At 40.3% G+C, this 27,782-nt stretch overlaps 1 protein-coding gene across 1 annotated transcript in view; it reads right to left on the reverse strand.

Annotated features, from left to right (window-relative positions):
* The window catches only part of LRRC9 (leucine rich repeat containing 9), an 86,167-nt gene that overhangs the window by 39,398 nt on the left and 18,987 nt on the right, over positions 1-27,782 (reverse strand). The window contains exons 10-18 of the mRNA XM_059694735.1: positions 26,862-27,038; positions 26,423-26,540; positions 20,343-20,475; positions 16,955-17,077; positions 16,211-16,326; positions 12,285-12,497; positions 7,622-7,741; positions 3,789-3,980; positions 2,381-2,506 (exon numbers count right to left, since the gene is read on the reverse strand). Coding sequence (XP_059550718.1) covers positions 2,381-2,506; positions 3,789-3,980; positions 7,622-7,741; positions 12,285-12,497; positions 16,211-16,326; positions 16,955-17,077; positions 20,343-20,475; positions 26,423-26,540; positions 26,862-27,038 — 1,318 coding nt within the window. The remainder of the gene's footprint in view (positions 1-2,380; positions 2,507-3,788; positions 3,981-7,621; positions 7,742-12,284; positions 12,498-16,210; positions 16,327-16,954; positions 17,078-20,342; positions 20,476-26,422; positions 26,541-26,861; positions 27,039-27,782) is intronic.

Raw genomic sequence — 27,782 nt, forward strand, 5'->3', positions numbered from 1 at the left:
TGATTGGTTGTCCCCTGCCTATGCCGCAACCAGGGCCCAGGCCGAGGAGAAGCCTGCAACTGAGATACATGCCCTTGGTCAGAATCGAACCCAGGACCCCTCGACCACAGGCTGACACTCTGTCCATTAGGGCAGTCACTGCAGTTTTAATGTTCATTTTTTTTTTTTAATACAAATGTGGTGGAGCATCTTTTCCTAAGTTATTTGGCTGTTCTGATTTCCTCTCCAGTGAAGTATCTGTTTAAATCTTTGGATCATTTATTTCTGTTTGATGGGTTGTTATTTTCATGATATAGTCTAGTTATATAAAAAAATATCTGTTGTTAGTTAGATGTGTTGCAAATTTCTTTTTCTAGTATGTCTTTTCATGGTATCCCCTTTGAGGAACAGATGTATTAATTTTACTGTGAACAAATCCAATCTTTTACAGTTTTATGCTCTGTTTCTTGTGTAATAAATTCTTTTTGAATTCAAGGTCATAATGAGAATCATTGATATTTTTTTCTAAAACATATTGGTTTTTCTTTTTACAGTGAAGTTCTTGATGCATTTGTCTCTGTGCCTTTTTAAAAAAATATATCTTATTGATTTTTTACAGAGAGGAAGGGAGAGGGATAGAGAGTTAGAAACATCAATGAAAGAGAAACATTGACCAGCTGCCTCCTGCACACCCCCTACTGGGGATGTGCCCACAACCAAGGTACATGCCCTTGACTGGAATCGAACCTGGGACCCTTCAGTCCGCAGGCCGACGCTCTATCCACTGAGCCAAACCGGCTAGGGCTGTCTCTGTGCCTTTTATTGACTAGCCTCCCTAATCTGCAAAGGCAGCTCTGTTATTTGCCAAGTTTCCATGCATGTGTGGGTCAATATTGAGTCTTTATATTCTACTAGAGGCCCAGCGCACAAAATTGTGCATGTAGGGTCCCTAGGGCCTAGCCGCCTTCGATCAGGGCCATGTTCTGCCCGTTTGCCAGTCCCCAGGCCAAACACAGCCTCTGCCGCAGGGCTGTCAGGTGTTTGGGTTCACCAGCTCATCCCCAGCTGCTTAGGGGCTCAGGCCTGCAGGAAAGCAGGTGCCGGGGACTTCATGCACGTGTGCCAGGCCAGCCGCTGATGGAACACGCTGCCCGCTTGGGGCTGCTCACGCCGGGGCGGGTAGGCATGAGCATGCCCCACAGCTTCCATCAGTACCTCAAGACCCAGCAGCAGTGGCAGTGGCGGTGGGGGCGGCACCGCGTGAGCAGCCCCAAGCGGGCATCGTGTTCCATCAGCGGCCGGCCCGGTGCACATGCATGAAGTCGCCGGCACCTGCTTTCCCACAGGCCTGAGCCCCCTAGCAGCTGGGGATTTAGCTGGTGATCCCAACGGCCTGACAGCTGACCTGGTCCTCCTGCCACCTACCCCTATTCCCCTGTTCACCATCCCTGATCCATCGGAGCCTGTGGGCAGGGGGCAGGGACCAAGAGGTCAGCTGTTCGGCCCGCTCGCCAGTCTCTAGTCCCACCCCACCCTGCTTGTGGACTGAGAGGTGCTCAATTCACCTCATGGTGACTGGTCATTTGGTCATCATGGACACTGGCTTTTTATATATATAGATTCTTTTTGGTCTATTTGTCCAACTCTGCACAAATTCCACATTGTCTTAAAGCAGGGATGGGAACCTTTTTTCTGCTAAGGGCCATTTAGATATTTATAACATTATTCTTGGGCCATATAAAAATTAGTCTGCTATATTTGGTCAAACATTTAATTAACTCACCCCTGATGTGTTGGCAGGGCCAGACCAATGATTTCACTGGCCTTATACAGCCCTCCGGCCAGATATTCACCACCCCTGTCGTAAAGGATTTTAATGAGTTTTGATTTCTGGTAGGGTAAATCCCCAACTCTTCTTCAGGAGTTAATTGTATTTTTAATCAACAAAAAAGTATCTTTCCTTCATTTTGATAGATCCAAAATTAACTAATATTTAAGTGCCTTACAAAAAGTAAATAGATAGAAAACTAGACTGGAGATATTTAGACTGTTGAAGCGACTTTGTCCAAAATATTAGCATTATTAATCTGGGAATCATAGACCTCTCCCCTCCTTCAAGTTAATAGATTTTGTTTTTTTCAAACACAAACATATAATACCAATACTATGTAGCTAATTCACTAAATGATTTCTCATGGCCTCTCAGCTTATCTTATTTTATAGAAAGTTAAATGGGATACATTTAAACAGAAAAAAGTTCAAGGGATATGATTGTTATATATTAATTGCTTTTTTATTAGCATGCTAAGACAATATAAAATCTTAATAACAAAATAAGAAAATGGGAAATGTTATTTGTATATTCAAAATATCACAATAAGTATAAATAGTAAAATCTAACCTGAGTAATCTTTGTGCCACTGATGAATTTCATAGCTGCTGTAGCTTCTGCCTCTGAAACTAGAACCCCATCTAAGTGAGTCAGGGTCTTCAGTCTGCCAAGAACACTCAACCTTAGTGTGGCTGGCTGGGGAAAAAGAACAGAAAGTTAATTTTTACAAAATACTACACCTGTTATGGCATGGAAGGGGGTGCTTCTTCATTCCTTCCCAATATAACTCAAAACTATGCATCTTTTATTTTATTATATATCTAAAAATAAAGGCTTAACTTATCTATAATAATAATAAAGGGGCTGAGGAAGAAATGGTTAGGGGCAATCAGGCAGGTAGGCGAGCAGTTAGGGGCAATCAGGCAGGCAGGCAGAGTGGTTAGGGGTGATCAGGCAGGTAGGCAGAGGTGGTTAGGAGCGATCAGGCAGGCAGAGGGTTAGGGGCGGTCAGGCAGGCAGGTGAGCAGTTAGGAGCCAACAGTCCGGGATTGCGAGAGGGTGCAGGCCGGGCTAAGGGACCTCCCCACCACCCACCCCCCCACATGAATTTCGTGCACCAGGCCTCTAGTTCTTTACATAATAGTTGAAATTAAATTATATTTATGAGTTAATCTGTCCTGTTTGGAGGTGGATGGTTCTATTCTTATGAAGGGGGAAATCCCATATGCTGTTGAAAAGCGACTGTGGTGAAAGTGTTCAAAGAACAATGGCCGTGCCTCCTTTTAATCTAGATCAGCAGTCAGCTAGTAGTAAGGGAGATGATAAATTTGTTCCCCCCTTTGTAGTATGTTTCTTTTACTATACTCTATTGTTCTTGGTCCCTTTGCTTCATTACAATAAAGTTCTAGCACACTGAGCTACATAAACTCTCTGAAGTTTTATAAATGGCAATGACATCTAACATTCTTAAAACCATACTACTATCAAACTATTAGATTACAAAAATGTCTGGCATGAAATTATTGCCTTTTATAGGCTATAATGTTACTTCTTATAGTAACATTTGATTCATTTGATAACTATACTAAATTTAACTTATGAAATACTTAAAGAAATTCTAGCTCAACTGGTATGGCTCAATGGTTGAGCATTGACCTGTGAACTAGGAGGTCACGATTCAATTCCTGGTCAGGGCATATTCCTGGGTTGCGGGCTCAATCCCCAGTGGGGAGCGTGCAGGAGGCAGCCAATCAATGATTCTCATTATTGGTCTCTCTCTCTCTCTCTCTCTCTCTCTCTCTCTCTCTCTCTCTCTCTCTCTTTCTCCTTTCCCTTCCTTTCTGAAATCAATTAAAAATATTTTTTAAAGAAGAAATTCTAATACAATGAAGATAATTTGCTTATTTTTGGCTTTCATTGAATAGTAGTGAGAAAATGGCACTGAAATAATTGCTTTCTTATTGTATCTGTTGCATACCTTTTGCCATGGATTATGTCGAATATCAAGAATGAGAAGGCTTGTGGTGTGTTTGCATAATATGTTTATTTCATCACCAGATTTTTTCAGTTGATTCCAGCTCAAGTCTAACTGCTTCAGTTTCATCAGACCCCTGAATCCCTCAAGGGTTATCACATGGTTATGGCTTGCATCCAAATATTCAAGGTTGTACTGCAATAGATGCAAATAGAAGCGATGCTGAAGGGATCATGGTTTGTATTTACGTAGTTCCTTTCTCTACGATCCTCTAAGTATTCTACATGCCTTTTGGTAATCCTCACAGAAACCTAACCATTAGTTATACTGCAATCATGGTATCAATATATGTATTCACTATAGAGCTACAGGTATTTTATTTTAGTCATTCTCTCTTAATTCACACTTCGCCCTTGTTAACATAGAGTGGCATTGCTTGCTTTCAGAGAAAAGAAGGCAAAGAGGAACTGGGAAGATAATTTGTCCCCAAAACAAGGAATTACACTTCTTAAGATTTAGGCTTTTGCTTTAAACTATTGAACATGGTTAAAAGGTTGATCTTCAGAGGTACAAACCAAACCTAGTTTATGGTTTTTCTTATTCAAAAGTGCATGAATTTTAATAATTTTGAAAAATCATTAAAGTAACATATTCTGTGTTAGAAATTTGGGAACTACAATAAACAGATACAAAGAAAATATAGAAAACATATAATTCTATTGCTCACAAAGAATAATTGAAATTTTTTTTATTATATGTACATATTTTTGTATAAAATAGATTATATTGTATAAAATTTTGTATCCTTTAACATGCTACATATCATTAAATGTTCTTCAAAATTATTTTTAATGATAGCATAATATCTAATATGTGTATTATTAGGATAGTTTTATTTTTATGTTTTTTAATTAATTTTTATTGTTGAGATTACTACAGAGGTCTATTTCTCCCTCCCCCATAGCTCCCCTCCACCCGGTTCCCACCTCACCCCAGGCCCTCGCCACCCTATTGTCTGTGTCCATAGGTAATGCATACATGCATATAAGATCTTTGTCTAATCTCTTCCCACACCTCCCTCCCCCCCACACACACTCCCTTTCCTCTGAGAATCATCAGTCTGTTCCATTTCCATGCCCCTCATTCTATTCTATTCACCAGTTTATTCTTTTCATCAGATTTTTTTATTCATTCGACTTTTAGATTCAATGGTTGATAGATATGTTGCCACTTTGTTGTTTATATTTTTTATCTTTACTTTTTTCTTCTTCCTCATCTTAAAGAATACCCTTCAGCATTTCATATAATACTGATTTGGTGGTGATTAACTCCTTTAGCTTTTTTTGTCTGGAAAGCTCTTTATCTGAACTTCAATTCTAAATGATAGCTTTGCTGGGTAGAGTAATCTTGGTTGTAGGTTCTTGCTATTCATCATTTTGAATATTTCTTGCCACTCCCTTCTGGCCTGCATAGTTTCTGTTGAGAAATCAGCTGACAGTTCCCTTGTAGGTAACTAACTGTTTTTCTCCTGCTGCTTTTAAGTTTTTCTCTTTGTTTTTTGCCCTTGGCATTTTAATTGGTGTGGTTTTCTTTGGGTTCCTCTTGTTTGGGGTTCTCTGTGCTTCCTGGACTTGTAAGTCTATTTCTTTCACCAGGTAGGGGAACTTTTCTGTCATTATTTCTTCAAATAGGTTTTCAATATCTTGCTCTCTCTCTCCTTTTGGCACCCTCATAATTCAGATGTTGGTAAATTTGAAGTTGTCCCAGAGGTTCCTATACTATCTTCATATTTTTGGATTCTTTTTTCTTTTTGCTCTTCTGGTTGGGTGTTTTTTGCTTCCTCATATTTCAAATCATTGATTTGATTCTCTGGATCCTCTGGTCTACTGTTGAATCCCTATATATTATTCTTTATTTCAGTCAGTGTATGCTTAATTTCTGACTGGTCCTTTTTCTTTTTTATTTATTTATTTTTTTGGCATTCTCAGTAAGATCCTTGAAAGTCTCACTGAGTCCCTTAGAGGTTTGTAGAAGATTCTTGAATAACTTTATAACTGTGGTTTTGAACTCTATAGCCAATAGTTTGCTTTCTTCCATTTCTTTAATTTGTGACATGTTTCTTTGTCTCCACTTTTTGGCTGCTTCCCTGTGTTTGTTTCTATATATTGGGTAGAGCTGCTATGTCTCCTTGAGTTGATAGAGTGGCCTTGTGTAGTAGTTGTCCTATAGGGCCCAGTGGCTCAGCCTTCCCAGTCACCTGAGCTTGGAATTCTAGGTGCACCCCTTTGTGGTCTGTGAGCACAGTCTTGTTGTAGTTGAGACTTTATTGCTGTTAGTGTCACTGGGAGGAATTGACTTCCAGGCCAATTGGCTGTGAGGACCAGCTGAGACTACAGTGGGGGAGCTGCTGTGTAGGAGACACCCTTATAGAGCAGGACTTGCTTCAGTGTGGCTTTGGTGTTCACTGAATCTGCCCCTTGAGTGTGTCACTAATGTATGTGTAGAGTTGTAATCTGGTATGGTCTGACACTGACCACTGGGTACACTGGCTCTTGGTTCTCCAGGGAGGTGCAAAGTCAGACACTGCCTAGGGCCACCCAGCAGGAGCTACAGAGAGATCTGTAGATTCCTCCTCTTTGTTTCTGGTTTGAAAGTGCCCAGATGAGGCCCAGCTGTGAAGCAAGGCAGGATAGTGGTGGTACCAGGTCTTGGACCTTTTATTGATAGGTTTGGGACTCCCTGATGGAGCTGCAGCTTGTTTGACAGGTTTTTAGCCTGAGAAAGGACAGGCCATTCATATGCAAATGCTTTTGCCCACAGCTTGGGTGGGGTTGTAAATTGGGAGGAGTGGGGTCTCAGGGAATCACCAGGGCAGAACAAACAGAAATGGGCAAAAAGAGGAAAATGGGGACTGAAAGAGACTTTGCTTTGGGCAATGGGTGCACGATACAGTATGCAGATGATGTTTTGTTGAGTTCTACACTTGAGAACTATATGGCTTTATGAACCAATGTCACCTCAATAAATTCAATTTATAAATGAATGAATAAATAAATAAATGGGACTTTGGCTTACCATAAAAAACAAGGAAGGGGGCTTAATTAACACTGAAACCAAAGGCCAATAAACAAAGTAACCACTCCCACATCAGTGGTGGAAGCAGCAGCGCAAGGACTTTGATATGGTTGCTAGGAGGTAGAGAATGAATAAGAGCTGAGAATGATAGTCTGAAAAGGAATGTCAATAAGCTGGGACCAACGGAAACTTGGAATGATGGATTGGAGTTATGAAATTACATATGTAATTAAATTTGCTATATAATATATGACAAGGAAAGCAAAAGCCAGACAAGATCCAAACTAATGTGTATATGAGCATTACTATATTTGTCCTATGAACTACGAGACGACAAACATGAGTCAAACAAGAGCCATGCATGTGACATTCAGGTAGAAAGGACAAGGCAGAGAGAAAAAGAAATAACATGGATAATGAATAGATGGGAGGAACTGACAATCTTAGATGTGAAGTAGTAAGAGCAGAACAAAATGAAAACAACACTTTCCAAAGGAAATTTTAAAAACAATCTGGAATTGTTTTAATAAAATTTTTTAAAGTAGCTAGAAATCTGATATGACCACAGTTGTATATTTGGTTTTCAAATGGAATCTATATTTTAGAGAAAGTAAGATAGTGCAGAGTATGTAGGTTTTGTTCCTGATCTGGGCTGTATAATCTTGAATATGGTATATATGAGGTCATAATTACAAACACAATTTATCCATCAAATTAATAATTCTGTTTTACTTAAATAATTTTGAAAGAACAGTTCTTACCAAGTGGTATACATCATCTAAACAAGTAAATTCGTTAAAACTGATGTTAAGTTTTCGAAGTCCTGTTAACTTGGAGAGATCTCTCAGTCTACTCAAGCTGTTTCCATGTAGATTCAGATTCTGAAGTAAAATAAAACATAAATTAAAAATAAGACACATTATACTCTACACCATAGTTACTTAAATGACATTAAGATTGAGCCAATAAGAAAAAGAAATCTGCCCATCCAGTGGCTCAGTAGTTAAGTGATGACCTATGAATCAGGAGGTCATGGTTCAATTCCTGGTCAGGACACATGCCTGGGTTGCAGTCTTGATCCCCAATGTGCGGTGTGCAGGAGGCAGCCGATCAATGATTCTCTCTCATTATTGGTGTTTCTTTTTTTAAAAAATACATTTTATTGATTTTTTACAGAGAGGAAGGGAGAGGAATCGAGAGTCAGAAACATTGATGAGAGAGAAACATCAATCAGCTGCCTCCTGCACACCCCCTACTGGGGATGTGCCCGCAACCAAGGTACATGCCCTTGATGGGAATCGAACCTGGGACCCTTCAGTCCACAGGCCGACGCTCTATCCACTGAGCCAAACTGGTTAGGGCATTATTGATGTTTCTATCTCTCTCTCCCTCTTCCTCTCTGAAATCAATAAAATATATTTAAAATATCTAATGTATGGTTTTTGGAAGGTATAGTTTATTATAGCATCATTAGATCTGGTTCTTGATTAATTTGACTTTCCACTTGGTCCAAGTTTATCTATAATTGGCATGAAATTATTTTACAAAAATAGTTTAATACTAGAGGCCCAGTGCATGGATTTGTGCACCAATGGGATCCCTCAGCCTGGCCTGCGGGGATCGGGCTGAAACCAGCTCACCAACATCTCCCAAGGGGTTCTGGATTGCGAGAGGGCAGTTCTTGGGTGATGCACCACAGAATCGAGCTCCCTTCTCTCTGGTTCCAGGTGCGTTACCCAAGAACCCCAGCTGCCAAGTCACTGCAGCTCAGCAGCTCTTGTGTTGAGCATCTGTCCCCTGGTGGTCAGTGCACATCGTAGCTACCATACGGTTGGCCAGTTGGCTGGTCGGCCAGTCACTTAGGCTATATATATAGATATTGTTGAGATATTTATGAGGACAGATATATTGCTTAGGCTAGCCAGTGAACAATATAGGCCCTAAAGATTTTGGATATTAGCTGGGTAACTCACAAGAGAGAGTGGATGGCAAGGATATACCTTGACTGCAAGAAACCCTGCGAGAGCACTGGACTGAGGAAGAAAGGCTGAATGAGATGCTGAAGTAGGAGGGCAGAACATCAAAGAAGGAGGTGGAAGAGTGGATAAGACAATTTCTATGTCAGGATTTGGCCCAGACTTCCCCTGTCCATTTTCCTGGGCTATATAAAAATGATTATTATTATATATTTTTATATTTGGGGAAGACCCTGATATCTACATATCTTTTTGTCTTTAAGCTACAGCATTGTGAATGGTATCAAGCGAAGATTATGTTTATGTATAGTCTACAAAATAAACAGTGGCATAAGAAATGTATTAATACAACTTCCTGCAGTAGTCACAATAAATTGGTATTATGATAAAATTAGGTGTCTACCTCCCAATCTTCTTCACTTACCTCTACCATCTAATACCTTATTATATATACTATGGACATAACTAAATTCCTGGTAGGGAGAAACAAGTAAATGTCAAATAGTTGTCAAAACTTAGCTAAAATTAAGAAGGGCCAGTTTATGCATACTAGTTTATTCCACAGGTCATATGTAGGTATCAACCATGATAAACTCTACAGATACCTTACACCTAACATGTCCACAACTGAATTCATCAACTTCCCTATATATTTGCTTGATAGTTTATGTTGTCAATCCTGATTAAGAGTTTCACTATCTAACAGATATTGTTGATCACCCCATTTCCCTCTTTTCCACATTCATTTGATTCTAGAAATGTTTCTCAAACCAATCACTCCATACTATCACTATCATCAGTGCCTTAGTTTAGACTATTATCTGTCATTTGGACTACTACAATAGCTTTTACTGGATTTCCATACCACCAGTCTGACTTCAATGAAATCTAAACACAAGCTGCCAAAATTAGAGTCTTTACAGAGAGCCAGTTTCTTAAAGAATCTAAAATTTTAAATTTGCCTTTAAAAATCCATTCTAATCCTATATAATAAAAGGCTAATGTGCAAATAGACTGAACAGCAGAACCTAATAGTCACTATGATGTGCGCTGACCACCAGGGAGTGTGTGAGGAACATGGTGGGCGTTGGCTGCAACAGGATGGTGGAACATGTGAACAGGGAACCAGACCAAGGCGGGGGTCCAGTCGCTGTCATTGGGGCAAGCCTCTGGTGATTACTGAAAATTCTTTGCTCCCATGTGGCACTCACACCAGCTGCCAGCGCTGGCCCCACTTGTACCTGCTGCCGATGCCTGGTGCCAGTCCCGATCACTCAGCGCCATCAGCGGGTGTGAGCGGCGACTATTGGCCCTGATTACTCCTGAGGGCTTCTCCACCTCCTTCTGCTCATGAGGGGCGATTGGGGCAGCAGCCGCCACTCACACTCGCTGACAGCACCGACCCCAATTGTTCTGCACCATCAGTGGGTGCAAGCAGGGCCAGTGCCATCAGTGCATGGGAGCAGTGGGAGCAGGGCTGCTGGCAGACAGGGGACTGGGGCTGCGGTGGGAGGGGCCAGGCAGGGTCACAGAGGATGGGCCGAGACCCTCCCCTGTGCCTACTGCAGCCTTGCAGCCCACAGTTCTTTTCAAGGTGCACGAATTTGTGCACTGGCCCCTAGTATGGCTATAATCTCCTACTCTTCCACCTATTGTTTCATGTTGCTTCCTGTATTCCAACTGACACCTCTACCTTCTACCATCACACATCCTATGTTCTAGTCACACTGAGTTTCTCTGTGTTCCCTGAAGACACCATGCTCTTTCAAAACTATGTGCCTATGGGTAGAGTATTTCCTCTGCCTGGAATATGTAAACAACTAAATTTCACTTAACCTTCAAAAATCTGCACAAAACTCACCTCTTTCTGTGGAACTCTCCCAGCAACTCCAAGCTTCCTATGTTTTTTACATTATCTGTCTCCACTAAAATGATGTCCTTGATGCAGGATAAATAATTTCTTCATTCTGAACCCCCAATACTTACCTCATTGCCTAAAACATAGCACATTCTCAGTAAATGCTAGATGAATAAATCAGTGCAAAAAACAGACTGTAACTGACAACCCTAATTTTTTGGTATGTAATTGTGCTATTAGAGAATATAAAATTATGTTACAAATCTGAGGGTTTTACTTCTAAATAATTTATTTATTTTTATGTATGTTTTCATAAAACTCAATCCAGTGGGGAAGACTGAAAAGAAAATATGAGGTATGTACCTGAACTTATAGTAATGACACAAAGGAAGGAAAACAAAGGATGCGCTCTCTAAACGTTCTTGTGACATCAAGTATTCTTACTAGAAGCTCTAGAAAGTTTGCTGGCTTTTAAGCAGTATAAACAAATTTAAGATGAAAAAGCCTCTCCATTCTTATGTTATGGGTGTTGATCAAATTAATGCATCCAGGCTGAGGTCATATCAGGCTAAGGCATTCTGAAATTGTATTCTCCTCCTCTCTGTTTTGTTTGTTTTTTTCCTCCTCTCTGTTTTTTATCTTGCAAATCACAGATAACAAAAAGACCTATCTTCTGTTGTATTTTTAACTTTTATTCAATCCCTTTAAATCTACAGGAATACATGTTATAGAGTTTTAATCCAGTCAAAACACACCCATATATTATACCTTGCATTACTAAAGCTTTATTATAAAAAATTATTACTCAAATATGACATCTTGATATTATAGTGCAGAAACAATGAATTGCAGACACCAGGGGGGTGAGGGCATGAGTGGGGGGATGAGGGGGCAATGGGGGTATATGGACACATATGTAATATCTTAATCAATAAAGAAAAAAAAGAAAAAAGAAAAAATGAATTGGAATGTGCTGTAAAACCTATTCCAGAATTCAAATACTTATTATGAAACAATTTGATTAATGAATATTACTATCCGTTGTATTTTGAAATGATAATATTTTGGGTATGTTAGATTAACTAAAATATATTACTAAAATTAATCCTGCCACTTAAATTTTATTATCTATTTATTGATATATATATATATATATATATATATATATATAGAGAGAGAGAGAGAGAGAGAGAGAGAGAGAGAGAGAAAGAAACATTAATTTGTTGTCCCACTTATTTATGAATTCATTGGTTGATTCTTATATGTACCCTGACTAGGGATTGAACCTGCAACTTTGGTGTATTGGGGTGACACTCCAACCAAGTAACCTACTTGACCAGGGCCAATTTTTAAAATACGTTGTAAATGTGAATAGAAAATTTTAAATTACATGTATAGCTAATATTACATTACTACCAGACAGCACAAATGTAGTCCACATAGAAGGAAAGGGTTGGGTACTTTGGAATTTGACCACATGATGCCTGGCATGATCAGATAGGTGGTTTAATACCTTTAGATTTCATATGATAGATTCTGATTCCAAATTCAAGGTTCTTGTCCAAAAATGTTATTCATCATAATACTTACTACAATATGACTGTATACGTTAGTCTTGGCAAGGGAAAGTATTGTTTTATCATCCAAGCTAATAAGTTTTGGTCTTGGATTGATCCTGGGGTCCATTTTTATAACTTCATCATCAAATTTCAATTCCTGGGACAATACTGATCCTTCTGAACTTTTTTTGCTTTCTTCTAGAATAGCATTGTTGACTGAAGAAAATAAAGAATAAGTCTTGACCTAAAAATTTATTTAAAATATTGAAAATTTGGTTGCTGAGTTTATCGTTTTTAAAAAAGAAATAGGCTATTTAGAAAAGGTTTTTAGTTATATAGTAACTAGAGGCCCAATGCACGAAATTAGTGCAAGGGGCTTGGCCCCTACCCGCTGCAGCAGCCGCCTTTGCCTCAGCCCTCTCAGCTCCAGCTTTGTTCTGAAGGACATCCAGTCTAATTAGCATATTATGCTTTTATTATTATAAACCAGTGGCCCAGTGCACAAAATGCGTGCATGGAGGTGGGGGTCCCTCAGCCCGGCCTGCACCCTCTCCCATCTGGGACCCCTTGGGGGATGTCTGATTGCCGGCAGTCAAACATGCCTCTCGCAATTCGGGACCGCTGGCTCATAACCGCTTGCCTGCCTACCTGTCTCATCGCCCCTAACTGCCTCTGCCTGCTGGCCTGATGCTGCTAACTGCTCTCTCCTGCCCACCTGGTTGCCCCTAACCACCTCTGCCTCGGCCCCACCACCATGGCTTTGTCCGGAAGGTCGTCTGGAAGATGTCTAGTCTAATAAGCATATTACTCTTTTATTAGTATAGATACCTATGATGATAAGAATCACATTAGGCAATGTATGAGAGTAGATTAAAGTTGTGGGCTAAGAATAAGTGATGTATTCATCCCCTCCCACTAAATATTCCTTAAAATTAGCAAAAATTTATATAACAATGGATAGGGCACAGCAAAAGACTACAAATTGTGAGACATAAATCAGAGGGGACTGAATTGACAGAGAAATAGGATCAGAAAGGTAACCTCTAGTCAAAACAAATGCAGGAGATAACCACTGCAGAGCAGGTCCAGAGAAACTTGGTGTTCTGAGTGGACAAGTAAAATAGCAGGAGAATGCTCCAGGTAATTGGTAATCAGATAATTATATAATTATGGTAAGAATTACATATTGATAAGCAAGAACAACATGAACAAATAGAAATGACTCTAGAAAAAAACAAAACAGTCTATAAGAGAATTTTCAAAAACCTAGGAGAATAAAGCATCTACTATAGGAAAAATAGGATACAAAACTTTGAAATAAAAACAATAAGTGGAATTAATAAATGCTTTGACAAACCAAATGGATATGGCAATAGATCAAATTAGCAATGTGGAAGCTGATATTGTGGAACTCATTCAGAACACAAAATTTTAAAAATGCAGATATAAAATATGAAAGAAAAAATGTACAAGATGTGGTGGATAATTTAGAATGTCCAATGTTTAGTTTCAGGGAGCTTGACAGAAAATAGAAGAGAGGAAATAATCAAGGAATTACAAGAAAACTTCCCTAAACTAAAGAAAAAACTGACTCTTCAGGTCAAAAGAGTTCATGAAGTGGCAAGCAGAAGAATGATGGAGTTACTGTCTTTGCTGACATCCCTGAATAGTCAGGAACTGCCCACCTCTCAACTACTTATAATTTGAGTTTTTTTTCTATTTACTATTTGTCTGGATTTCTGTATCTTTTGCTGAAAGCATACTTGACTAATACAATCCCATTCATAATAACAATATAAAATATACATGCCCAGAACTATACTTAACAAGAATTAAGGCCTATATAAAGAAAACTGTCAGAGAGGACTTGAGTAAATGAAATAACTTATCATGTTCCTGGATGAGAGGCCCAATACTGCAAAGTATTCATTTTACCCTAAATGAAGTTTTAAATTCAATACAATCTCAATGTAATCCTAATAGGATTTTAAATAGAATTTAGCAAGCTTATTCTAAATTTTATTTAGTAAAGAAAATGCTCAAGAGTTAGCTGAGAATTTTTTTTTTCAATGAGTTGGGGGCAGGGAAGGAAATTTGCCCTTTCATTTATCAAAACATATCATCAGGTTGTAATAACCAAAACAATGTAATAGGGGTCCAAGATTAGACAAGAAGATGAATAGAACAGAATAGTAAGATCTATAAATCGGCCCCTTGTATATGAAAATAATTTTAAAAACAAAGATGGTATCTTAAAGTAGAGGAAAAAAGATGATGTTTGTCAAGTAGCTATTCATTTTTAAGAGACAATTTATTTGATCACCATACCTCCTTCACACAATATAGAAAAATACCTAGATGGAACTAAATATCTAAAAGTTTTAGAATAATCTATATAAGATTTGGAAGAAAATAAAGAATCCTGTCTAATAAAGAGAGAATATGCTAATTGACCCTCACACCATCGCAAAGATGGTGGCACCCACAGCCAATAAGGAGGGATATGCTAATTGACTGCCCCACCCTCAAAAATGATGGTGCCCACAGCCACATGATGGCCAGCAGGGGAGGGCAGTTGGGGGTCACTGGGCTGGCAGGGGATCAGTTAAGTGTCGATAGGGCTGGCAGGAGAGTGGTTAGGGGGTGATCAGGCTTGCAGGCAGAAGTGGTTAGGGGCAATCGGGCAATCAGGCAGGCAGGCAGGCGAGCAGTTGGGTGCCAGCAGTTCCGAACTGTGAGAGGGATGTCTGATCGGACCTAGATTGGCAGTCAGACATCCCCCAAGGGGTCCCAGATTGGAGAGGGTGCAGGCTGGGCTGAGGGACACCCCCCGCCCCAATTCACAAATTTCATGCACCAGGCCTCTAGTATTTATATAAGCCTTCTGAAATGAGACATAAAATTTAGAGTCCATACTGGAAAAGAAATATCTGACTTCTTAAAAATTAATGTGTAAATTACAAATTAAAATGAAAGGTAAGTCTTTTGCTACAAATAAAAAAATACAAGTGACAGAAAATATTTGCAACATATAGACATGATAAAGGATTAATATCCAGAATGCATATAAGAATTTTTCCAATCAGTATGAAAAAAATAGAGCCCAATAGAAAATTGTTAAAGGATATTATAGGTGATTCAAAAAATTATAAATAACCCATAACATATGAAATAATAAAATATCCTCTCTTTTTTTCCCCATCAGAGTGAGGAAAAAAAGATTGGTAATATTTTGTGTTGGTAAAGATGCAAAAAACAAACACTATAATACTGTTGGAAATTTATAAAATAGTAAAATCTTTGAAGAGAATGCTCAAATTATCAAAATTTAAAATGCATATTCCCTTTTACTATCCAAATTCTTCTTTAAATCTATGCTGCAGAGAAACGTCTACAATGATGTTCACTGAAATATTGTTTTAAATAGTAATAATACTGAAAGAAACCTATGTTTCATCAATAGGGTAGTCAAATAAATAAGATTATTTCTGAATAGTATGCACCTACCGAAAGACTGATGTATAGACCTATATGTACTTAAGTGAAAATATGTCCAAAACATATTGTTCAAGGCAAAAATCATCACACAATACTTAGAATTTGATTTTACAATGTAAAATGGTATGTGTTGTTATATTTGTAAATGCATAGAATAAGTCTGAAAACAAACCTACAAAGCTGTTAATAATGGATGCCTCCTGAAAGAGAGTGGGGTTGAAGTGAAAGAAGATTTTCATGTTTATTCCATATTCTTCAATATAGTTTGAATCTTTTCCAGTGGGACTCCAGCCATATGTTACTCATGTAATATATTTGCATAATTAAAATATTTAGGTGTCATAGTGATTTTTTTAAGTATATATACATATACATATGTATATGACATAACATTATTAGACTTCAAATTAATGTTATGTTCTCATTTAAGAAACTCTAGTATTAAAAATACATCCATACCACTGTAACAAACTCAAATTCAACGATGTATTCTGGCAAAACAAGGTCATGATCAAAGACAAACCACTTGCACTGCCGAAAGCTGCAATCACAGTTTCTTTGTCCCACTATAGAATCTAGAGTAAAATCAGAAACAAAAACAGGCAAAATAAACTCTCTTGAACATGACACATTATATACTTTTTTCATTCTTACATAGATTCATGAACAACAAATTCAGCAAGTTCCAACTATTATTTTAGTGTGTGGAGAGTTTTTTTCTTATATCTTCCCACAATACCTAGACTGTTTGTTAATTCTGTAAGTACTCACTAGTCACTCTGTCACAACATAGACTAGTAGGATTTACTTTTTTCATATTATTTCCCTTTTCATACTTTTTCACTTTTCTATTCAATATGTGATCATATAGTTTTGACAAATGTATTTCTCTAAAACCTTTGTTGTTAAAAGGGTTTTTATCTTTTATCATGCTATATATATACACATCTATTTATATATATACACACATATGAGATTATATGTGTGTAAAATATAAAATGTTACAAATAATATATTTGCACACATAAATGACATTGAAGTAGGGGATAGAAAAATGGAAGTTCATTAGTAGCTAGGAACATTTTTTTGTAGAAAAGTTTACAAACCACTTGAAATAGAGGTTAAATTGTAAGCATCTGTATTAAATGCAAACGTTTTGTATTCAGAAAGATGAAAGCACATTCCTCTTTATGGTAGACATACTTAGTGCACATTTTCGAGGGACGAACACTGAATTAACCATTGGATAGTTGGCCTGACTGATGGAGTCCTGCTCACGAGCCTGAACACTCTGGCCAAGGAAAACCTTTGTAATGAGGAGGATGCCTAAGTTGAAAAAACAAATAATTTTTAACAATTCATTTTAGTAATTTTCCAATATCACATTTCTTATTGGCCCCAGACCTGACTGTCTGTTCTGTAAAGGCAGAGATCCTGCCTAACTCGTTGCCACTGGATAGCACATAGCACATTGCTTGATTTAAAATAGTAGCTCAAGAAATACTTGAATAAATGCAATGGTTATAAAAGGAGATTTCGGTAATTATATCAAGCAAAGCTTTACAGAAATGGAAGAAAAGGACCCAAAAATTTAGCAATGTTTTTATTAAGTAATTTAAAATAAGAAATCTGTTGTCCTTAATGTTAACTGTTGTAAAAATTCATCTCTGCATCATTAGTATTTAGCATGTGGCTTGGAGCATAGGAGGCAATCAATAAATGTCGACTGATAGCTGAACATTTCTTTCCCCTTTAGATTTTAGGGAACCTTGAGATTCACTAAATCCTAAGGATTTCCAGGAGTCACTGAATCATATAGAGTAACTTCTAATTATAATGCATAAAACATTCAGATGACTTTTTAAAGAACTACATATCAACACTAATAAAAGAGAAAAATGGTAATTGGCGTACGAGCTACTCTTTTCATTGGCTAATCAGGGCTATATGCAAATTAACTGCCAACTAAGATTGGCAGTTAACTGCCAACAAGATGGCGGTTAATTTGCATATGTAGGCACAATGCAGGGAGGCGAAAGGGAAAGCAGGAAGAAGCCCCCTGCCACTGACAGTGATCGGAAACCCAGGGGGGAGCTAAGAGCTGGGGGGCAGGGCAAAGGCGGCCCTGGGGCCGCCTTTGACCTGCCCCCCAGCCATGATCGGAGAATCAGGCGCCTTTGCTGCCCTGGCCAGTGATAGCAGGAAGTAGGGGTGGAGCCAGCGATGGGAGCTGGACACGGTCGAAGCTGGCAGTCCCGGGGGCTAGGGGTCCCTTGCCTGGGCCTAAAGCAGAGCCCACGATTGCGGGGCCGCTGCAGCTGCGGGTCCCCGCTGCCCGGGCCGGACGCCTCAGCCAGAGGCGTTAGGCCTGGGCAGGGGCGGAGCCTGCAACCGGGGGGAGCTGGGGGTCCCCTGCCCAGGCCTGGCACCTCTGCCGGAGGCCTCAGGCCTGGTCAAGGGGCCGATCCGGTGATTGGTGATCAGAGGGTGATGAGGGTCAACTCCTCTGGCCGAGGCATCAGGCCTGGGCGGGGGGCTGAGCCGGGGATTGGGGGGATATGATGGTCCGCTTGCCCAGGCCTGAAGCCTGGGTCAGAGGCGTCAGGCTTGGGCCGGGGGTGGAGCAAGCGATCAGAGGGAGATGGGGGTCCCCTGCACAGGCATGATTCCTGGGCCAGAGGCCTCAGGCCTGGGCGGGGGCCAGAGCCAATGATCGGGGGGAGATGGGGGGTCCCCTGTCCAAGCCTGACACCTCTGGCGGAGGCATCAGGCCTGGGCAAGGGGCCGATCAGGTGATCAGAGGGTGATGGGGGTCTACGCCTCTGGCTGAGGCATCAGGCCTGGGCAAGGGGCAGAGCCAGCAATCGGAGGGGTCTGGGGGTCCCCTGCCCAGGCCTGATGCCTGGGCCAGAGGCATCAGGCCTGGGCTGGGGGCAGAACCAGTGATGGGGGGAAATGAGGGTCCCCTGCCCAGGCCTGATGCCTCTATCTGAGGCGTCAGGCCTGGGCAAGGGGCCGATCCTGCGATTGGAAGGTGATGGGGGTCAACGCCTGAGGGCTCCCAGTATGTGAGAGGGGGCAGACTGGGCTGAGGGACACTTCCCCCACCCCCACACCCAGTGCACGAATTTCGTGCACCGGGCCCCTAGTCCTATATAAGAGGGTAATATGCAAATTGAGCCTAATGGCAGAACAACTGGTCACTATGATGCGCACTGACCACCAGGGGAAAGATGCTCAATGCAGGAGCTGTGCCTGGTGGTCAGTGCGCTCCCACAGGGGTAGCTCTGCTCAGCCACAAGCCTGATGGCTGTGAGCACAGCGGTGGTGGTGGGAGCCTCTCCCGCCTCCTTAGCAGCACTAAGGATGTCCGACTGATGGCTTAGGCCTGCTCCCCCCAGGGAACAGGCCTAAGCTGGCAGGTGAACATCCCCTGAGGGGTCCCAGACTGCAAGAGGGCACAGACCAGGCCGAGGGATCCCCCCAAGTGCACGAATTTTTGTGCACCAGGCCTCCAGTAAGCTATAAAATGTTAATTGGTAGAAACTAATTGCTTTGGAAAGCATATGCTAGAAAGATAGAAAACACCATCCTTAGGATAGGAATGGAGAAGGATGAAAAAAAAGATTTAATTGTTTTTTTTTCCCAAATAAATAGTTCTTTCTAGGTTCAATAATCTGCTTAATTTTCTGGAACCTAGAATATCACTCATATAAATGAGTTAACCAAATTTCTGACTACTCAATCTTCAGTAGGTTGGATAGTTAAGACCAAAGAATAGGTGTCCCTTACTCCCTGACCTGATCAATTCTCATTATGATTGATACTATGCATTAATACTTCATCTTTGTGGCTCTTATGATAATTATAATTCTACATTAATTTGAATAATAATTAATGCTTGTGAGCACCATAAAAGACAAGACTGTCTAGTTTGCATTGACTATCCCTATCACCTACCAAGTGCCTCATTGTGTGTAAGCATTCAGTAAATACTGGTGGAATGAAAAATGAACTGTGTAAGAGGGCGAGGCAAGAAAGGACAGGATGAGCTGGTCTTTTCCCCTAATCTGTAGGTACCAAGGAACCTCTTCTAGAAGTGTCCTACAAATGGGTCATGTACTTTTATTTATATCTACTCAAGATGCAAATAAAGTTCTGATGATTGAATAAATGAAATAACAAAAGTTTATCTTTAAAAAGGCAACGTATAAAGCAATCCATTTGGGGTATGTGTAAGTATAAATAATATATATACATTTATATGTATGTATATATGTATATTTAAAGTTTATTTTAGGACACAATGAACAAAAGCAAACTTTATATTAGATAACATGGATTAAATATGAGTAACAAATGAGTCTCATCCTATTAATGTTGACACATAAAAATCACTCAGTAATATTTGTTGACAACCTGACTAAAGTAATAGACCAGAAATTCATGTATCACTACACTGATAAATACTAAATAAAATGGTTTCAGAAAATCTCCTGAGTTGATAAACCAAGTATCAAAAATGATATGAAACTAATGAATTTGAAGACTTAGAACTTAAAGGTTCAGGAATAGAGTATATTTGTATTACCATATTTAAAGAGCTCATGGTCTAAAGAGTTTTTCTTATCATCCTTGTGCTTTTGCTGTAGAAATTCAATTCTGGGACATTCACACATGCTTAGGCTGTTAGCAAGAGTGACAGCTTCCTTTCTGAGAGGCAGCTGTAATGAAAAACAAAGTCAGTTTTTTATAAAATTGGTAATATGTCAACTTCAACATAGTGGGTTTGTTATTTTATGTTTATGTGGTGTAGGATCTACAGTTTTACACATATTCAGTGATACCCCACTAATAATCGTGCATATTCCAAAAAGAAAATCCTATGGGAATGAGATATTACATCAGTGAAGGTTCTTATGTATGTATATTTTTTCTAATAATATATCTAGTCTAATAATCTACCTCATTTTTCAGATACATCTCACTATGCTAGTGCATGAAAATTTTAGTTTGCATTGTGACTTGATTTCTTTCTTCAAAGTGTTTTATCAGAAATATTTATGTTACTTGTTGTGAAAGCAACTCTAAAGAGCAATAAATCTCTAGTTTTAGCAGTGAAAAAAACTAGAGCTAAGAGACATTGTATAATCTATCCAAAGACAGAAGTAGAAGTTGGCAAAGCCATGATCTAAACTCAGTTCTACTTCTCCATGTCACTATCACAGTTTTGAAATTATTATTAGTTTAATGTTAGTAGCCAAATTATCTAGAAATACATCTTTTTTATAAACGCTGAATTGCCTATATCTTTTTTTGTATTGAAATCTGTTGTCCAAAGAGGTTTTATAAAATAAATGCTGAAATGTGGCTCGTATGACCACAATTTCCACATTCCAGTAAGTACAACCTTCTTAGATTTCTAGGGAACATCACTAAATATTTATTAGATGCAAGCTATTTGTATGGCATTGTGAGGCCATAGCATAGTCTTGGCCGTCAAATAAGTGAGGGGCTGGAAACTATACCCAATAATAAAAAATACAGGGGCCCTGACCGGTTTGGCTCATTGGATAGAGCATCGGCCTGCGGACTCAGGGGTCCCGGGTTTGATTCCGGTCGGGGGCATGTACCTTGGTTGCGGGCACATCCCCAGTGGGGGGCGTGCAGGAGGTAGCTGATTGATGTTTCTCTCTCATCGATGTTTCTAACTCTCTATCCCTCTCCCCTCCTCTCTGTAAAAAATCAATAAAATATATTTTTAAAAAATACAAGGCATCACTATATGCATCAAATAAGATATCCCTTTTTAATTGAAGTGGTTGAGATTAGACATTATTCCAATAATCAGAAACTTTATAGAGGAAAGTATTTTTAAGAGGAAGAAAACATATGAAGGCACAGAAACAGGTGTGATTGCCATTCATCCATCTGCCCAACTATCCATCTTTTATTCCTCAGACTTCAACTAAGAATCTATAAACAGCCCCTATCCTCAAGGACTTTTGGAGAAATCATAGAAATGATTACATTTCAATATAACAAATGTGCTCCAATTGCTTGCCACTTAATCAATTTCCACTTAACCAATTCACAGCATTAACCAATATTTTCCATTCTCTCTATAACCCACAGTATGGTGACAGTCAGTATAAGAGGGTACTTTTAAAATTACTTCTAATTAGATGTACTTCTAATTCCATCCAGTCATGTTGTATGCTTATCAAAAGTCAGTTAATTTTATTCCTAAACTTGTTTATACTGGTTTTATTTATTATTAAAATTATGTGCATTATATAAAGCAATTAAATATGAGATATTTTCCAGCCAATATGTCCCCCCATTTCTAAGATCTTAACAATGAGAGTAATTGATGATGGGTGTAGAAAGAAGGGCATGTTAGTAAAATTTAATCTTTGGGTATTCTCATGTTTTGAAGCAAGACAAGGAACAAAAAGGAAACAAAGATAGGGCAATCAGAAAGATAAGAGGATAAAAATAGTGCGATATCATGGATGCCAAAGGAGAGTTTCAGAAAGGAAAGATCAGTCAATAGTATCAAATGTTTCAGACAATAGTAGTAAATATTATAAAAAAATTCTTATGTGCCAGGAACTGGTCCAAGAACACTTTTGATAAATTTTAATAATACATTTTAGTTAATTAAATATTTCCAAAATATTATCATTTCAATAAGTAATCAGAATATAAGGAATTACAGTCCTGTTTTCTGTACCATGTCTTCAAAACCTGGTATATATTTTAAACTTAGAGTCCATCTCAGTTCTGGCTGGTAGCCCTTCAAATGGTCAGCAGTCACATGTGGGTAGTGGCTACTGTACTGGGCAGAGCAGTGCAGAGGATTAGAGATATCGCATCTCCTTTAGGAAATGCAGGAGTTGAAGCACTAGCACAATGTCTGGCAAGCAGAAATGTTAGCCCCATCCTTCCCCTACCCTCTGTGCCCATGATGGTTCATAGTTCTCTGAAATGACCCTGAGCACTTTACCTTCTAAAACTCTCAATTTCTCACCTCCTACATACTTCTCTTCCAGAAAGTACGGGGGGTGGGGGGTACCCTCACCACACCACCTGCTGAAGCCACCACCAGCTCTGGCCTACGCTGCCTACCACCTCCTGCATAGAGTGCCCTTGTTATTTGCTCCTACTCCCTTCAATCCATTCTCCACAGAGCAGCTGGAAGGTGGTTGTTTTGTTTTAAAATGTTGGTAAAAATATGGTAAAAGCTACCATTTTGAACATTTTAAGCATACAATTCATTGGCATTAAGTACAGTCATAATATTGTGCAACTATCACCACTATCCATTTCCAGAACTTTTCAACATTCCAAATAGAAGCTCTGTACTCATTAAGCAATAACTCCTTATTCCCCTATCCTCCCCACCCCCTTGTTCACCCCTATTCTACTTTCTATCTCTATCAATTTGCCTATTCCAGGTACCTTATATAAGTGGAGTCATATAGTATTTAACCATTTGTGTCTGGCTTATTTCACTTAATAAATATTTTCAAGGTTCATCCATGTCATAGCATGTATTAGAATTTCATTACTTTGTATGGCTGAATAATAATAATAATTATATATAATTTGTTTGTTTACCCATTCATTGGGTTGTTTCTCCTTTTTGGCTCTTGTCAAAAATGATGATGTGGATATTGATATGCAAGAACATTTTTAATGCATATGTCACTAAATCCTGACCACAACTCTGTGAAGTAGATACTATTATCATCTTCATTTACAGATAGGAAGAAACAGGCACAGAGAGGGGAAGTCCCACAGCTGGCGAGTAGGGAAGCAGGATTCAAATGCAGCAATGTTTTTGTTTTATGTGTGCCATATGTGAAAAGGGTTAGGAAACACTGCTCTATACCAGTGTGCTACAGTTGCCTCAACAAGAAGGTAGAGAACTGAGAAGGGTTGATGACATTTTGGAGCTCAGGAGTGACCAGGAATAGAGCAATATGAGCATCAAGGTGGGGACAGTGAAGTAGAGAATAAATAAATGGTGGCAGTAAAAAGAAAGAGAAAAATAGGATGACAAAAAGCACAGCAGTGTTAAGTGAATGTATTTTTTTTTTCAAGATGGGATGGACCTTGGAAAGTTGAAAACAGATGAATGTAGACTTCAAGGTCATCAACAAAAGGATCACAACATAAAAAGTAAGATACATAGAAAGATTAGTCATGCAGATAAATTAATGGACTTATTGTGCAATCCAAAGAATGAGGATGCTGTACTTTCTATGATAGCACTAAACCTTTTGTGAAACAGAAGTTTCCTACCTTATCTAGTAAAATAGAAACATGCAAATTGACTGTACCTCTGCTACAGTCACAAGCCACGCCCACAAGCCAGGCCCACAAGCCAATCAGAGCAGCTATATGCAAATTAACCCAACCAAGATGGTGGCCAGCAGCTATGGAGCTGGAGCAAGCAGGAGGCTTGGTTGCCCGGGTGATGGAGGAAGCCAAGCTTCCTGCCGGCCCTGAGCCAGCGCACAGCCATTAGACCCTCACCCAGGTTGGCCAGGCACCCCAGCAGGACCTCCCTCCCTGAAGCGGGTGTGGCCAGCCTGAAAACGGCCCTCAGCCCCTCACCCAGGCTGGCCAGGCACCCCAGTGGGGACCCCCACCCTGATCAGGGACACCCTTCAGGGCAAACCAGCCGGCCCCCACCCATGCACCAGGCCTCTATCTAATCTAATAAAAGAGAAACATGCAAATTGACCACAGCACCACTATGCCCCACGCCACACTCACCAGCCAATCAAAGCAACTATATGCAAATTAACTCAACCAAGATGGCGGCCGGCAGCCTGGGAGCTGGAGCAAGCAGGAGGCTTGGTTGCCCCGCTGATGGAGAAAGCCAAGATTCCCATCAGCTCTGGCCGGCTGCGGCCTCTACTCAAGGCAACAAAGTTTCAATTATAGAAGATAAATAAATCCCAGATACCTGCTTCCTGCCAGCCTCCACTGGGAGCTAGGGTGGCTGGGGCTGGGGCCAGCCTGCAAACAGCCATCAGCCCCTCACCCAGGCTGGACACACACTCATGGGGTGAGGGTCCCTGCTGGGGGGCTTGGCCAGCCTGCAAACAGCCATCAGCCCCTCATCCAGACTGGCCAGGCACCCCAATGGGGACCCCCTACCCTGAAGGGGCTGTGGCCATCCTGCAAACAGCCATCAGCCCCTTACCCAGGCTGGCCAGGCACCCCAGGGGGGTACCCCACCCTGAAGGGGCTGTGGCCAACTTGCAACCAGCCATCAGCCATTCACCCAGGCTGGCCAGGCACCCCAGCAAGACCCCCCTCCCTGAAGGGGGTGTGGACAGCCTGAAAACGGCCCTCAGCCCCTCACCCAGGCTGGCCAGGCACTCCAGCGGGGACCCCCACCCTGAACGGGGTGTGGCCAGTCTGAAAATGGCCCTCAGCCCCTCACCCAGGCTGGCCGGGCATCCCAGCAGGACCCCCACCGTGATCCAGGACATCTATAAGGGCAAACCAGCTGGCCCCCACCCATGCACCAGGCCTCTACCCTATATAATGAAAGGATAATATGCAAATTGACCTTAACAGCAGAACGACTGGGAATGACTGGTCACTAGACACACACTGATACCATGGGGCAGACGCTCAGTGCAGGAGCTGCCCCCTGGTGGTCAGTGCACTCCCACAGGGGGAGCTCTGCTCAGCCACAAGCCAGGCTGACGCCTGCCAGCACAACGGTGGTGGCAGGAGCCTCTCCTGCCTCCTCAGCAGTGCTAAGGATGTCCGACTGCAGCTTAGGCCTGCTCCCCGCTGGCAAGTGGACATACCCCAAGGGCTCCCAGGCTGACAGAGGGATGTCTGACTGCCAGCTTAGGCCCAATCCCCTGGGGAGTGGCCTAAGCCAGCAGGTGGTCATCCCCCGAGGGGTCCCAGACTGCAAGAGGGCACAGGCCGGGCTGAGGGACCACCCCCCGAGTGCACAAATTTTTGTGCACCGGGTCTCTAGTCCTATATAATAAAAGGCTAATATGCAAATCAACTGAATGGCACACTAACCACCAGGGGGCAGATGCTCAATGCAGGAGCTGCCCCAGGTGGTCAGTGCATGCCCACAGGGGTAGCGCTGCTCAGCCAGAAGCTAGGCTCATGGTTGGCGAGTGCAATGGTAGTGGTGGGAGCCCCTCTTACCTCTGTGGTAGCGCTAAGGATGTCTGACTGAAGGCTTAGGCCCGCAAGCCATCAGTTGGACATTCCCTGAGGCTCCCGGACTGTGAGAGGGTGCAGGCCAGGCTGAGGGACCCCCCACCAAGTGCACGAATTTCGTGTGCACCGGGCCTCTAATATATATATATACGATTGCCTGGCTGGCATGGCTCAGCTTGGTGATTGAGCATCAACCTATGAACTAAGAGGTCATGGTTCAATTCCTGGTCAGGGCACATGCCTGGGTTGCAGGCTTGATCCCCAGTGTGGGGTGTGCAGGAGGCAGCCGATCAATGATTCTCTCTCATTATTGATGTTTCTATATCTCTTTTTCTTCTTTCCTCTCCAAAATCAATAAAAACATTTTTTAAAAAGGATTTAGGAAAAAGTACATGCTTAACCAAAACTTTGTTCATGAGGTAGAGAGCATTGTTCTGAATGACATTTTTTCCTTACCTTGCTTGTTTCATTGTCTTTGAATCCTTTTTCAAGTATTTGTAGCAGATGTTTTTTCTTTAATGCAACTTCAGGATCAAAAACATAAAAAAGGCATTCGAGCATCTTTCGATGGCTCCTTAACAATAGAGAGGGGGGGAAATTGCAGTCTGATATTAAAAAAGCTTAGCTGTAGATAAGACAATTGTATGTCCTGCCCAGGATTATCCTAATTATATTAGGTGTTCCAGTGTCATTATTAAACTTCCATTTATCCTCAGTCTCAAAAAGAGCCCAAAGGTAGATAAACTAGGTCATCTTAGTCAAGGGAGATGCATGGAAAGGAAATATTTACTAAGAAGTTATATTTTCAATATTGTAAACTTTTAAAACAGAAAGACATTTTTACAAAATAAAACCAGACTTTAAAAAATGTTCCTTATGGAATTTAACTTCTTACTCTGAATCATGTATCTCTTCATTGTCCAAAAATGTTTGGAATTTATCTTCAAATTTTAGTCTCAGAATACGGTTGTTAACTTTGATGACGCGTTTTACTTTCACTCCTGTAATACCATATGTTCTGAAGTCCCATGAACAAAAACGTGCTAGAATTAATTCATAGCAGGAATTAAACCTAGGTGGGGATACAGAATATATATACAAAGAAAATAATAGATTTTCCTCAAAATGTTGAAGAACACAAAGTTGCATATGGTAATAGTTATAGCCCATGTTTTATGTCCCCTTCCCCCCACAAATATACATGATCATATAGTATCTCTATGTTGGTTCAAACTGGGCACACTTATTCAATCGATAAAAGAGATGCTAAACTTTGAAACATAAAAATAATAGTTCTCTTCTTAATCCTTATGTATTTATTCTGACTAAAAGATATATTAGTAGAGCAATCCTGAATTTCTGAAACACTCTTTCTTTTGGCTTCAGGGAAACTACATGTTTCTTGCTTGCTTCTTCTTGGCTGCTCCTTCATGGTTTTCTTTGCTCCTTCTTTTTCCTCTGACACTCTGGACTGTTGGACCGACCTAGCACTAAGTCTTTGGCTCTCCTCTTGTTTCCATGAACACTATGCCTAGATAATTTCATCTGTTTCTTTGGCAATATATAATTAATAATTATATAATTATTAATTTTATAATTAATATATAATTATAAAATGGTGTTTATGAAAATACATTCCATTTTCAAAATTGAGCTACCAGCTGTTAAAGTGTGCATACATTTGGGGGATATATATATACATACACATATATATATATATATATATACATACACATATATATATATATATATATCCCAATGTTTTATTTCTAGACTTTATCTCTACTCAACTTATTGGATATACCCAGACCAGATA

The sequence above is a fragment of the Myotis daubentonii genome, chromosome 1 (genome assembly GCF_963259705.1).
Source record: "Myotis daubentonii chromosome 1, mMyoDau2.1, whole genome shotgun sequence".
NCBI classification, from domain to species: domain Eukaryota; kingdom Metazoa; phylum Chordata; class Mammalia; order Chiroptera; family Vespertilionidae; genus Myotis; species Myotis daubentonii.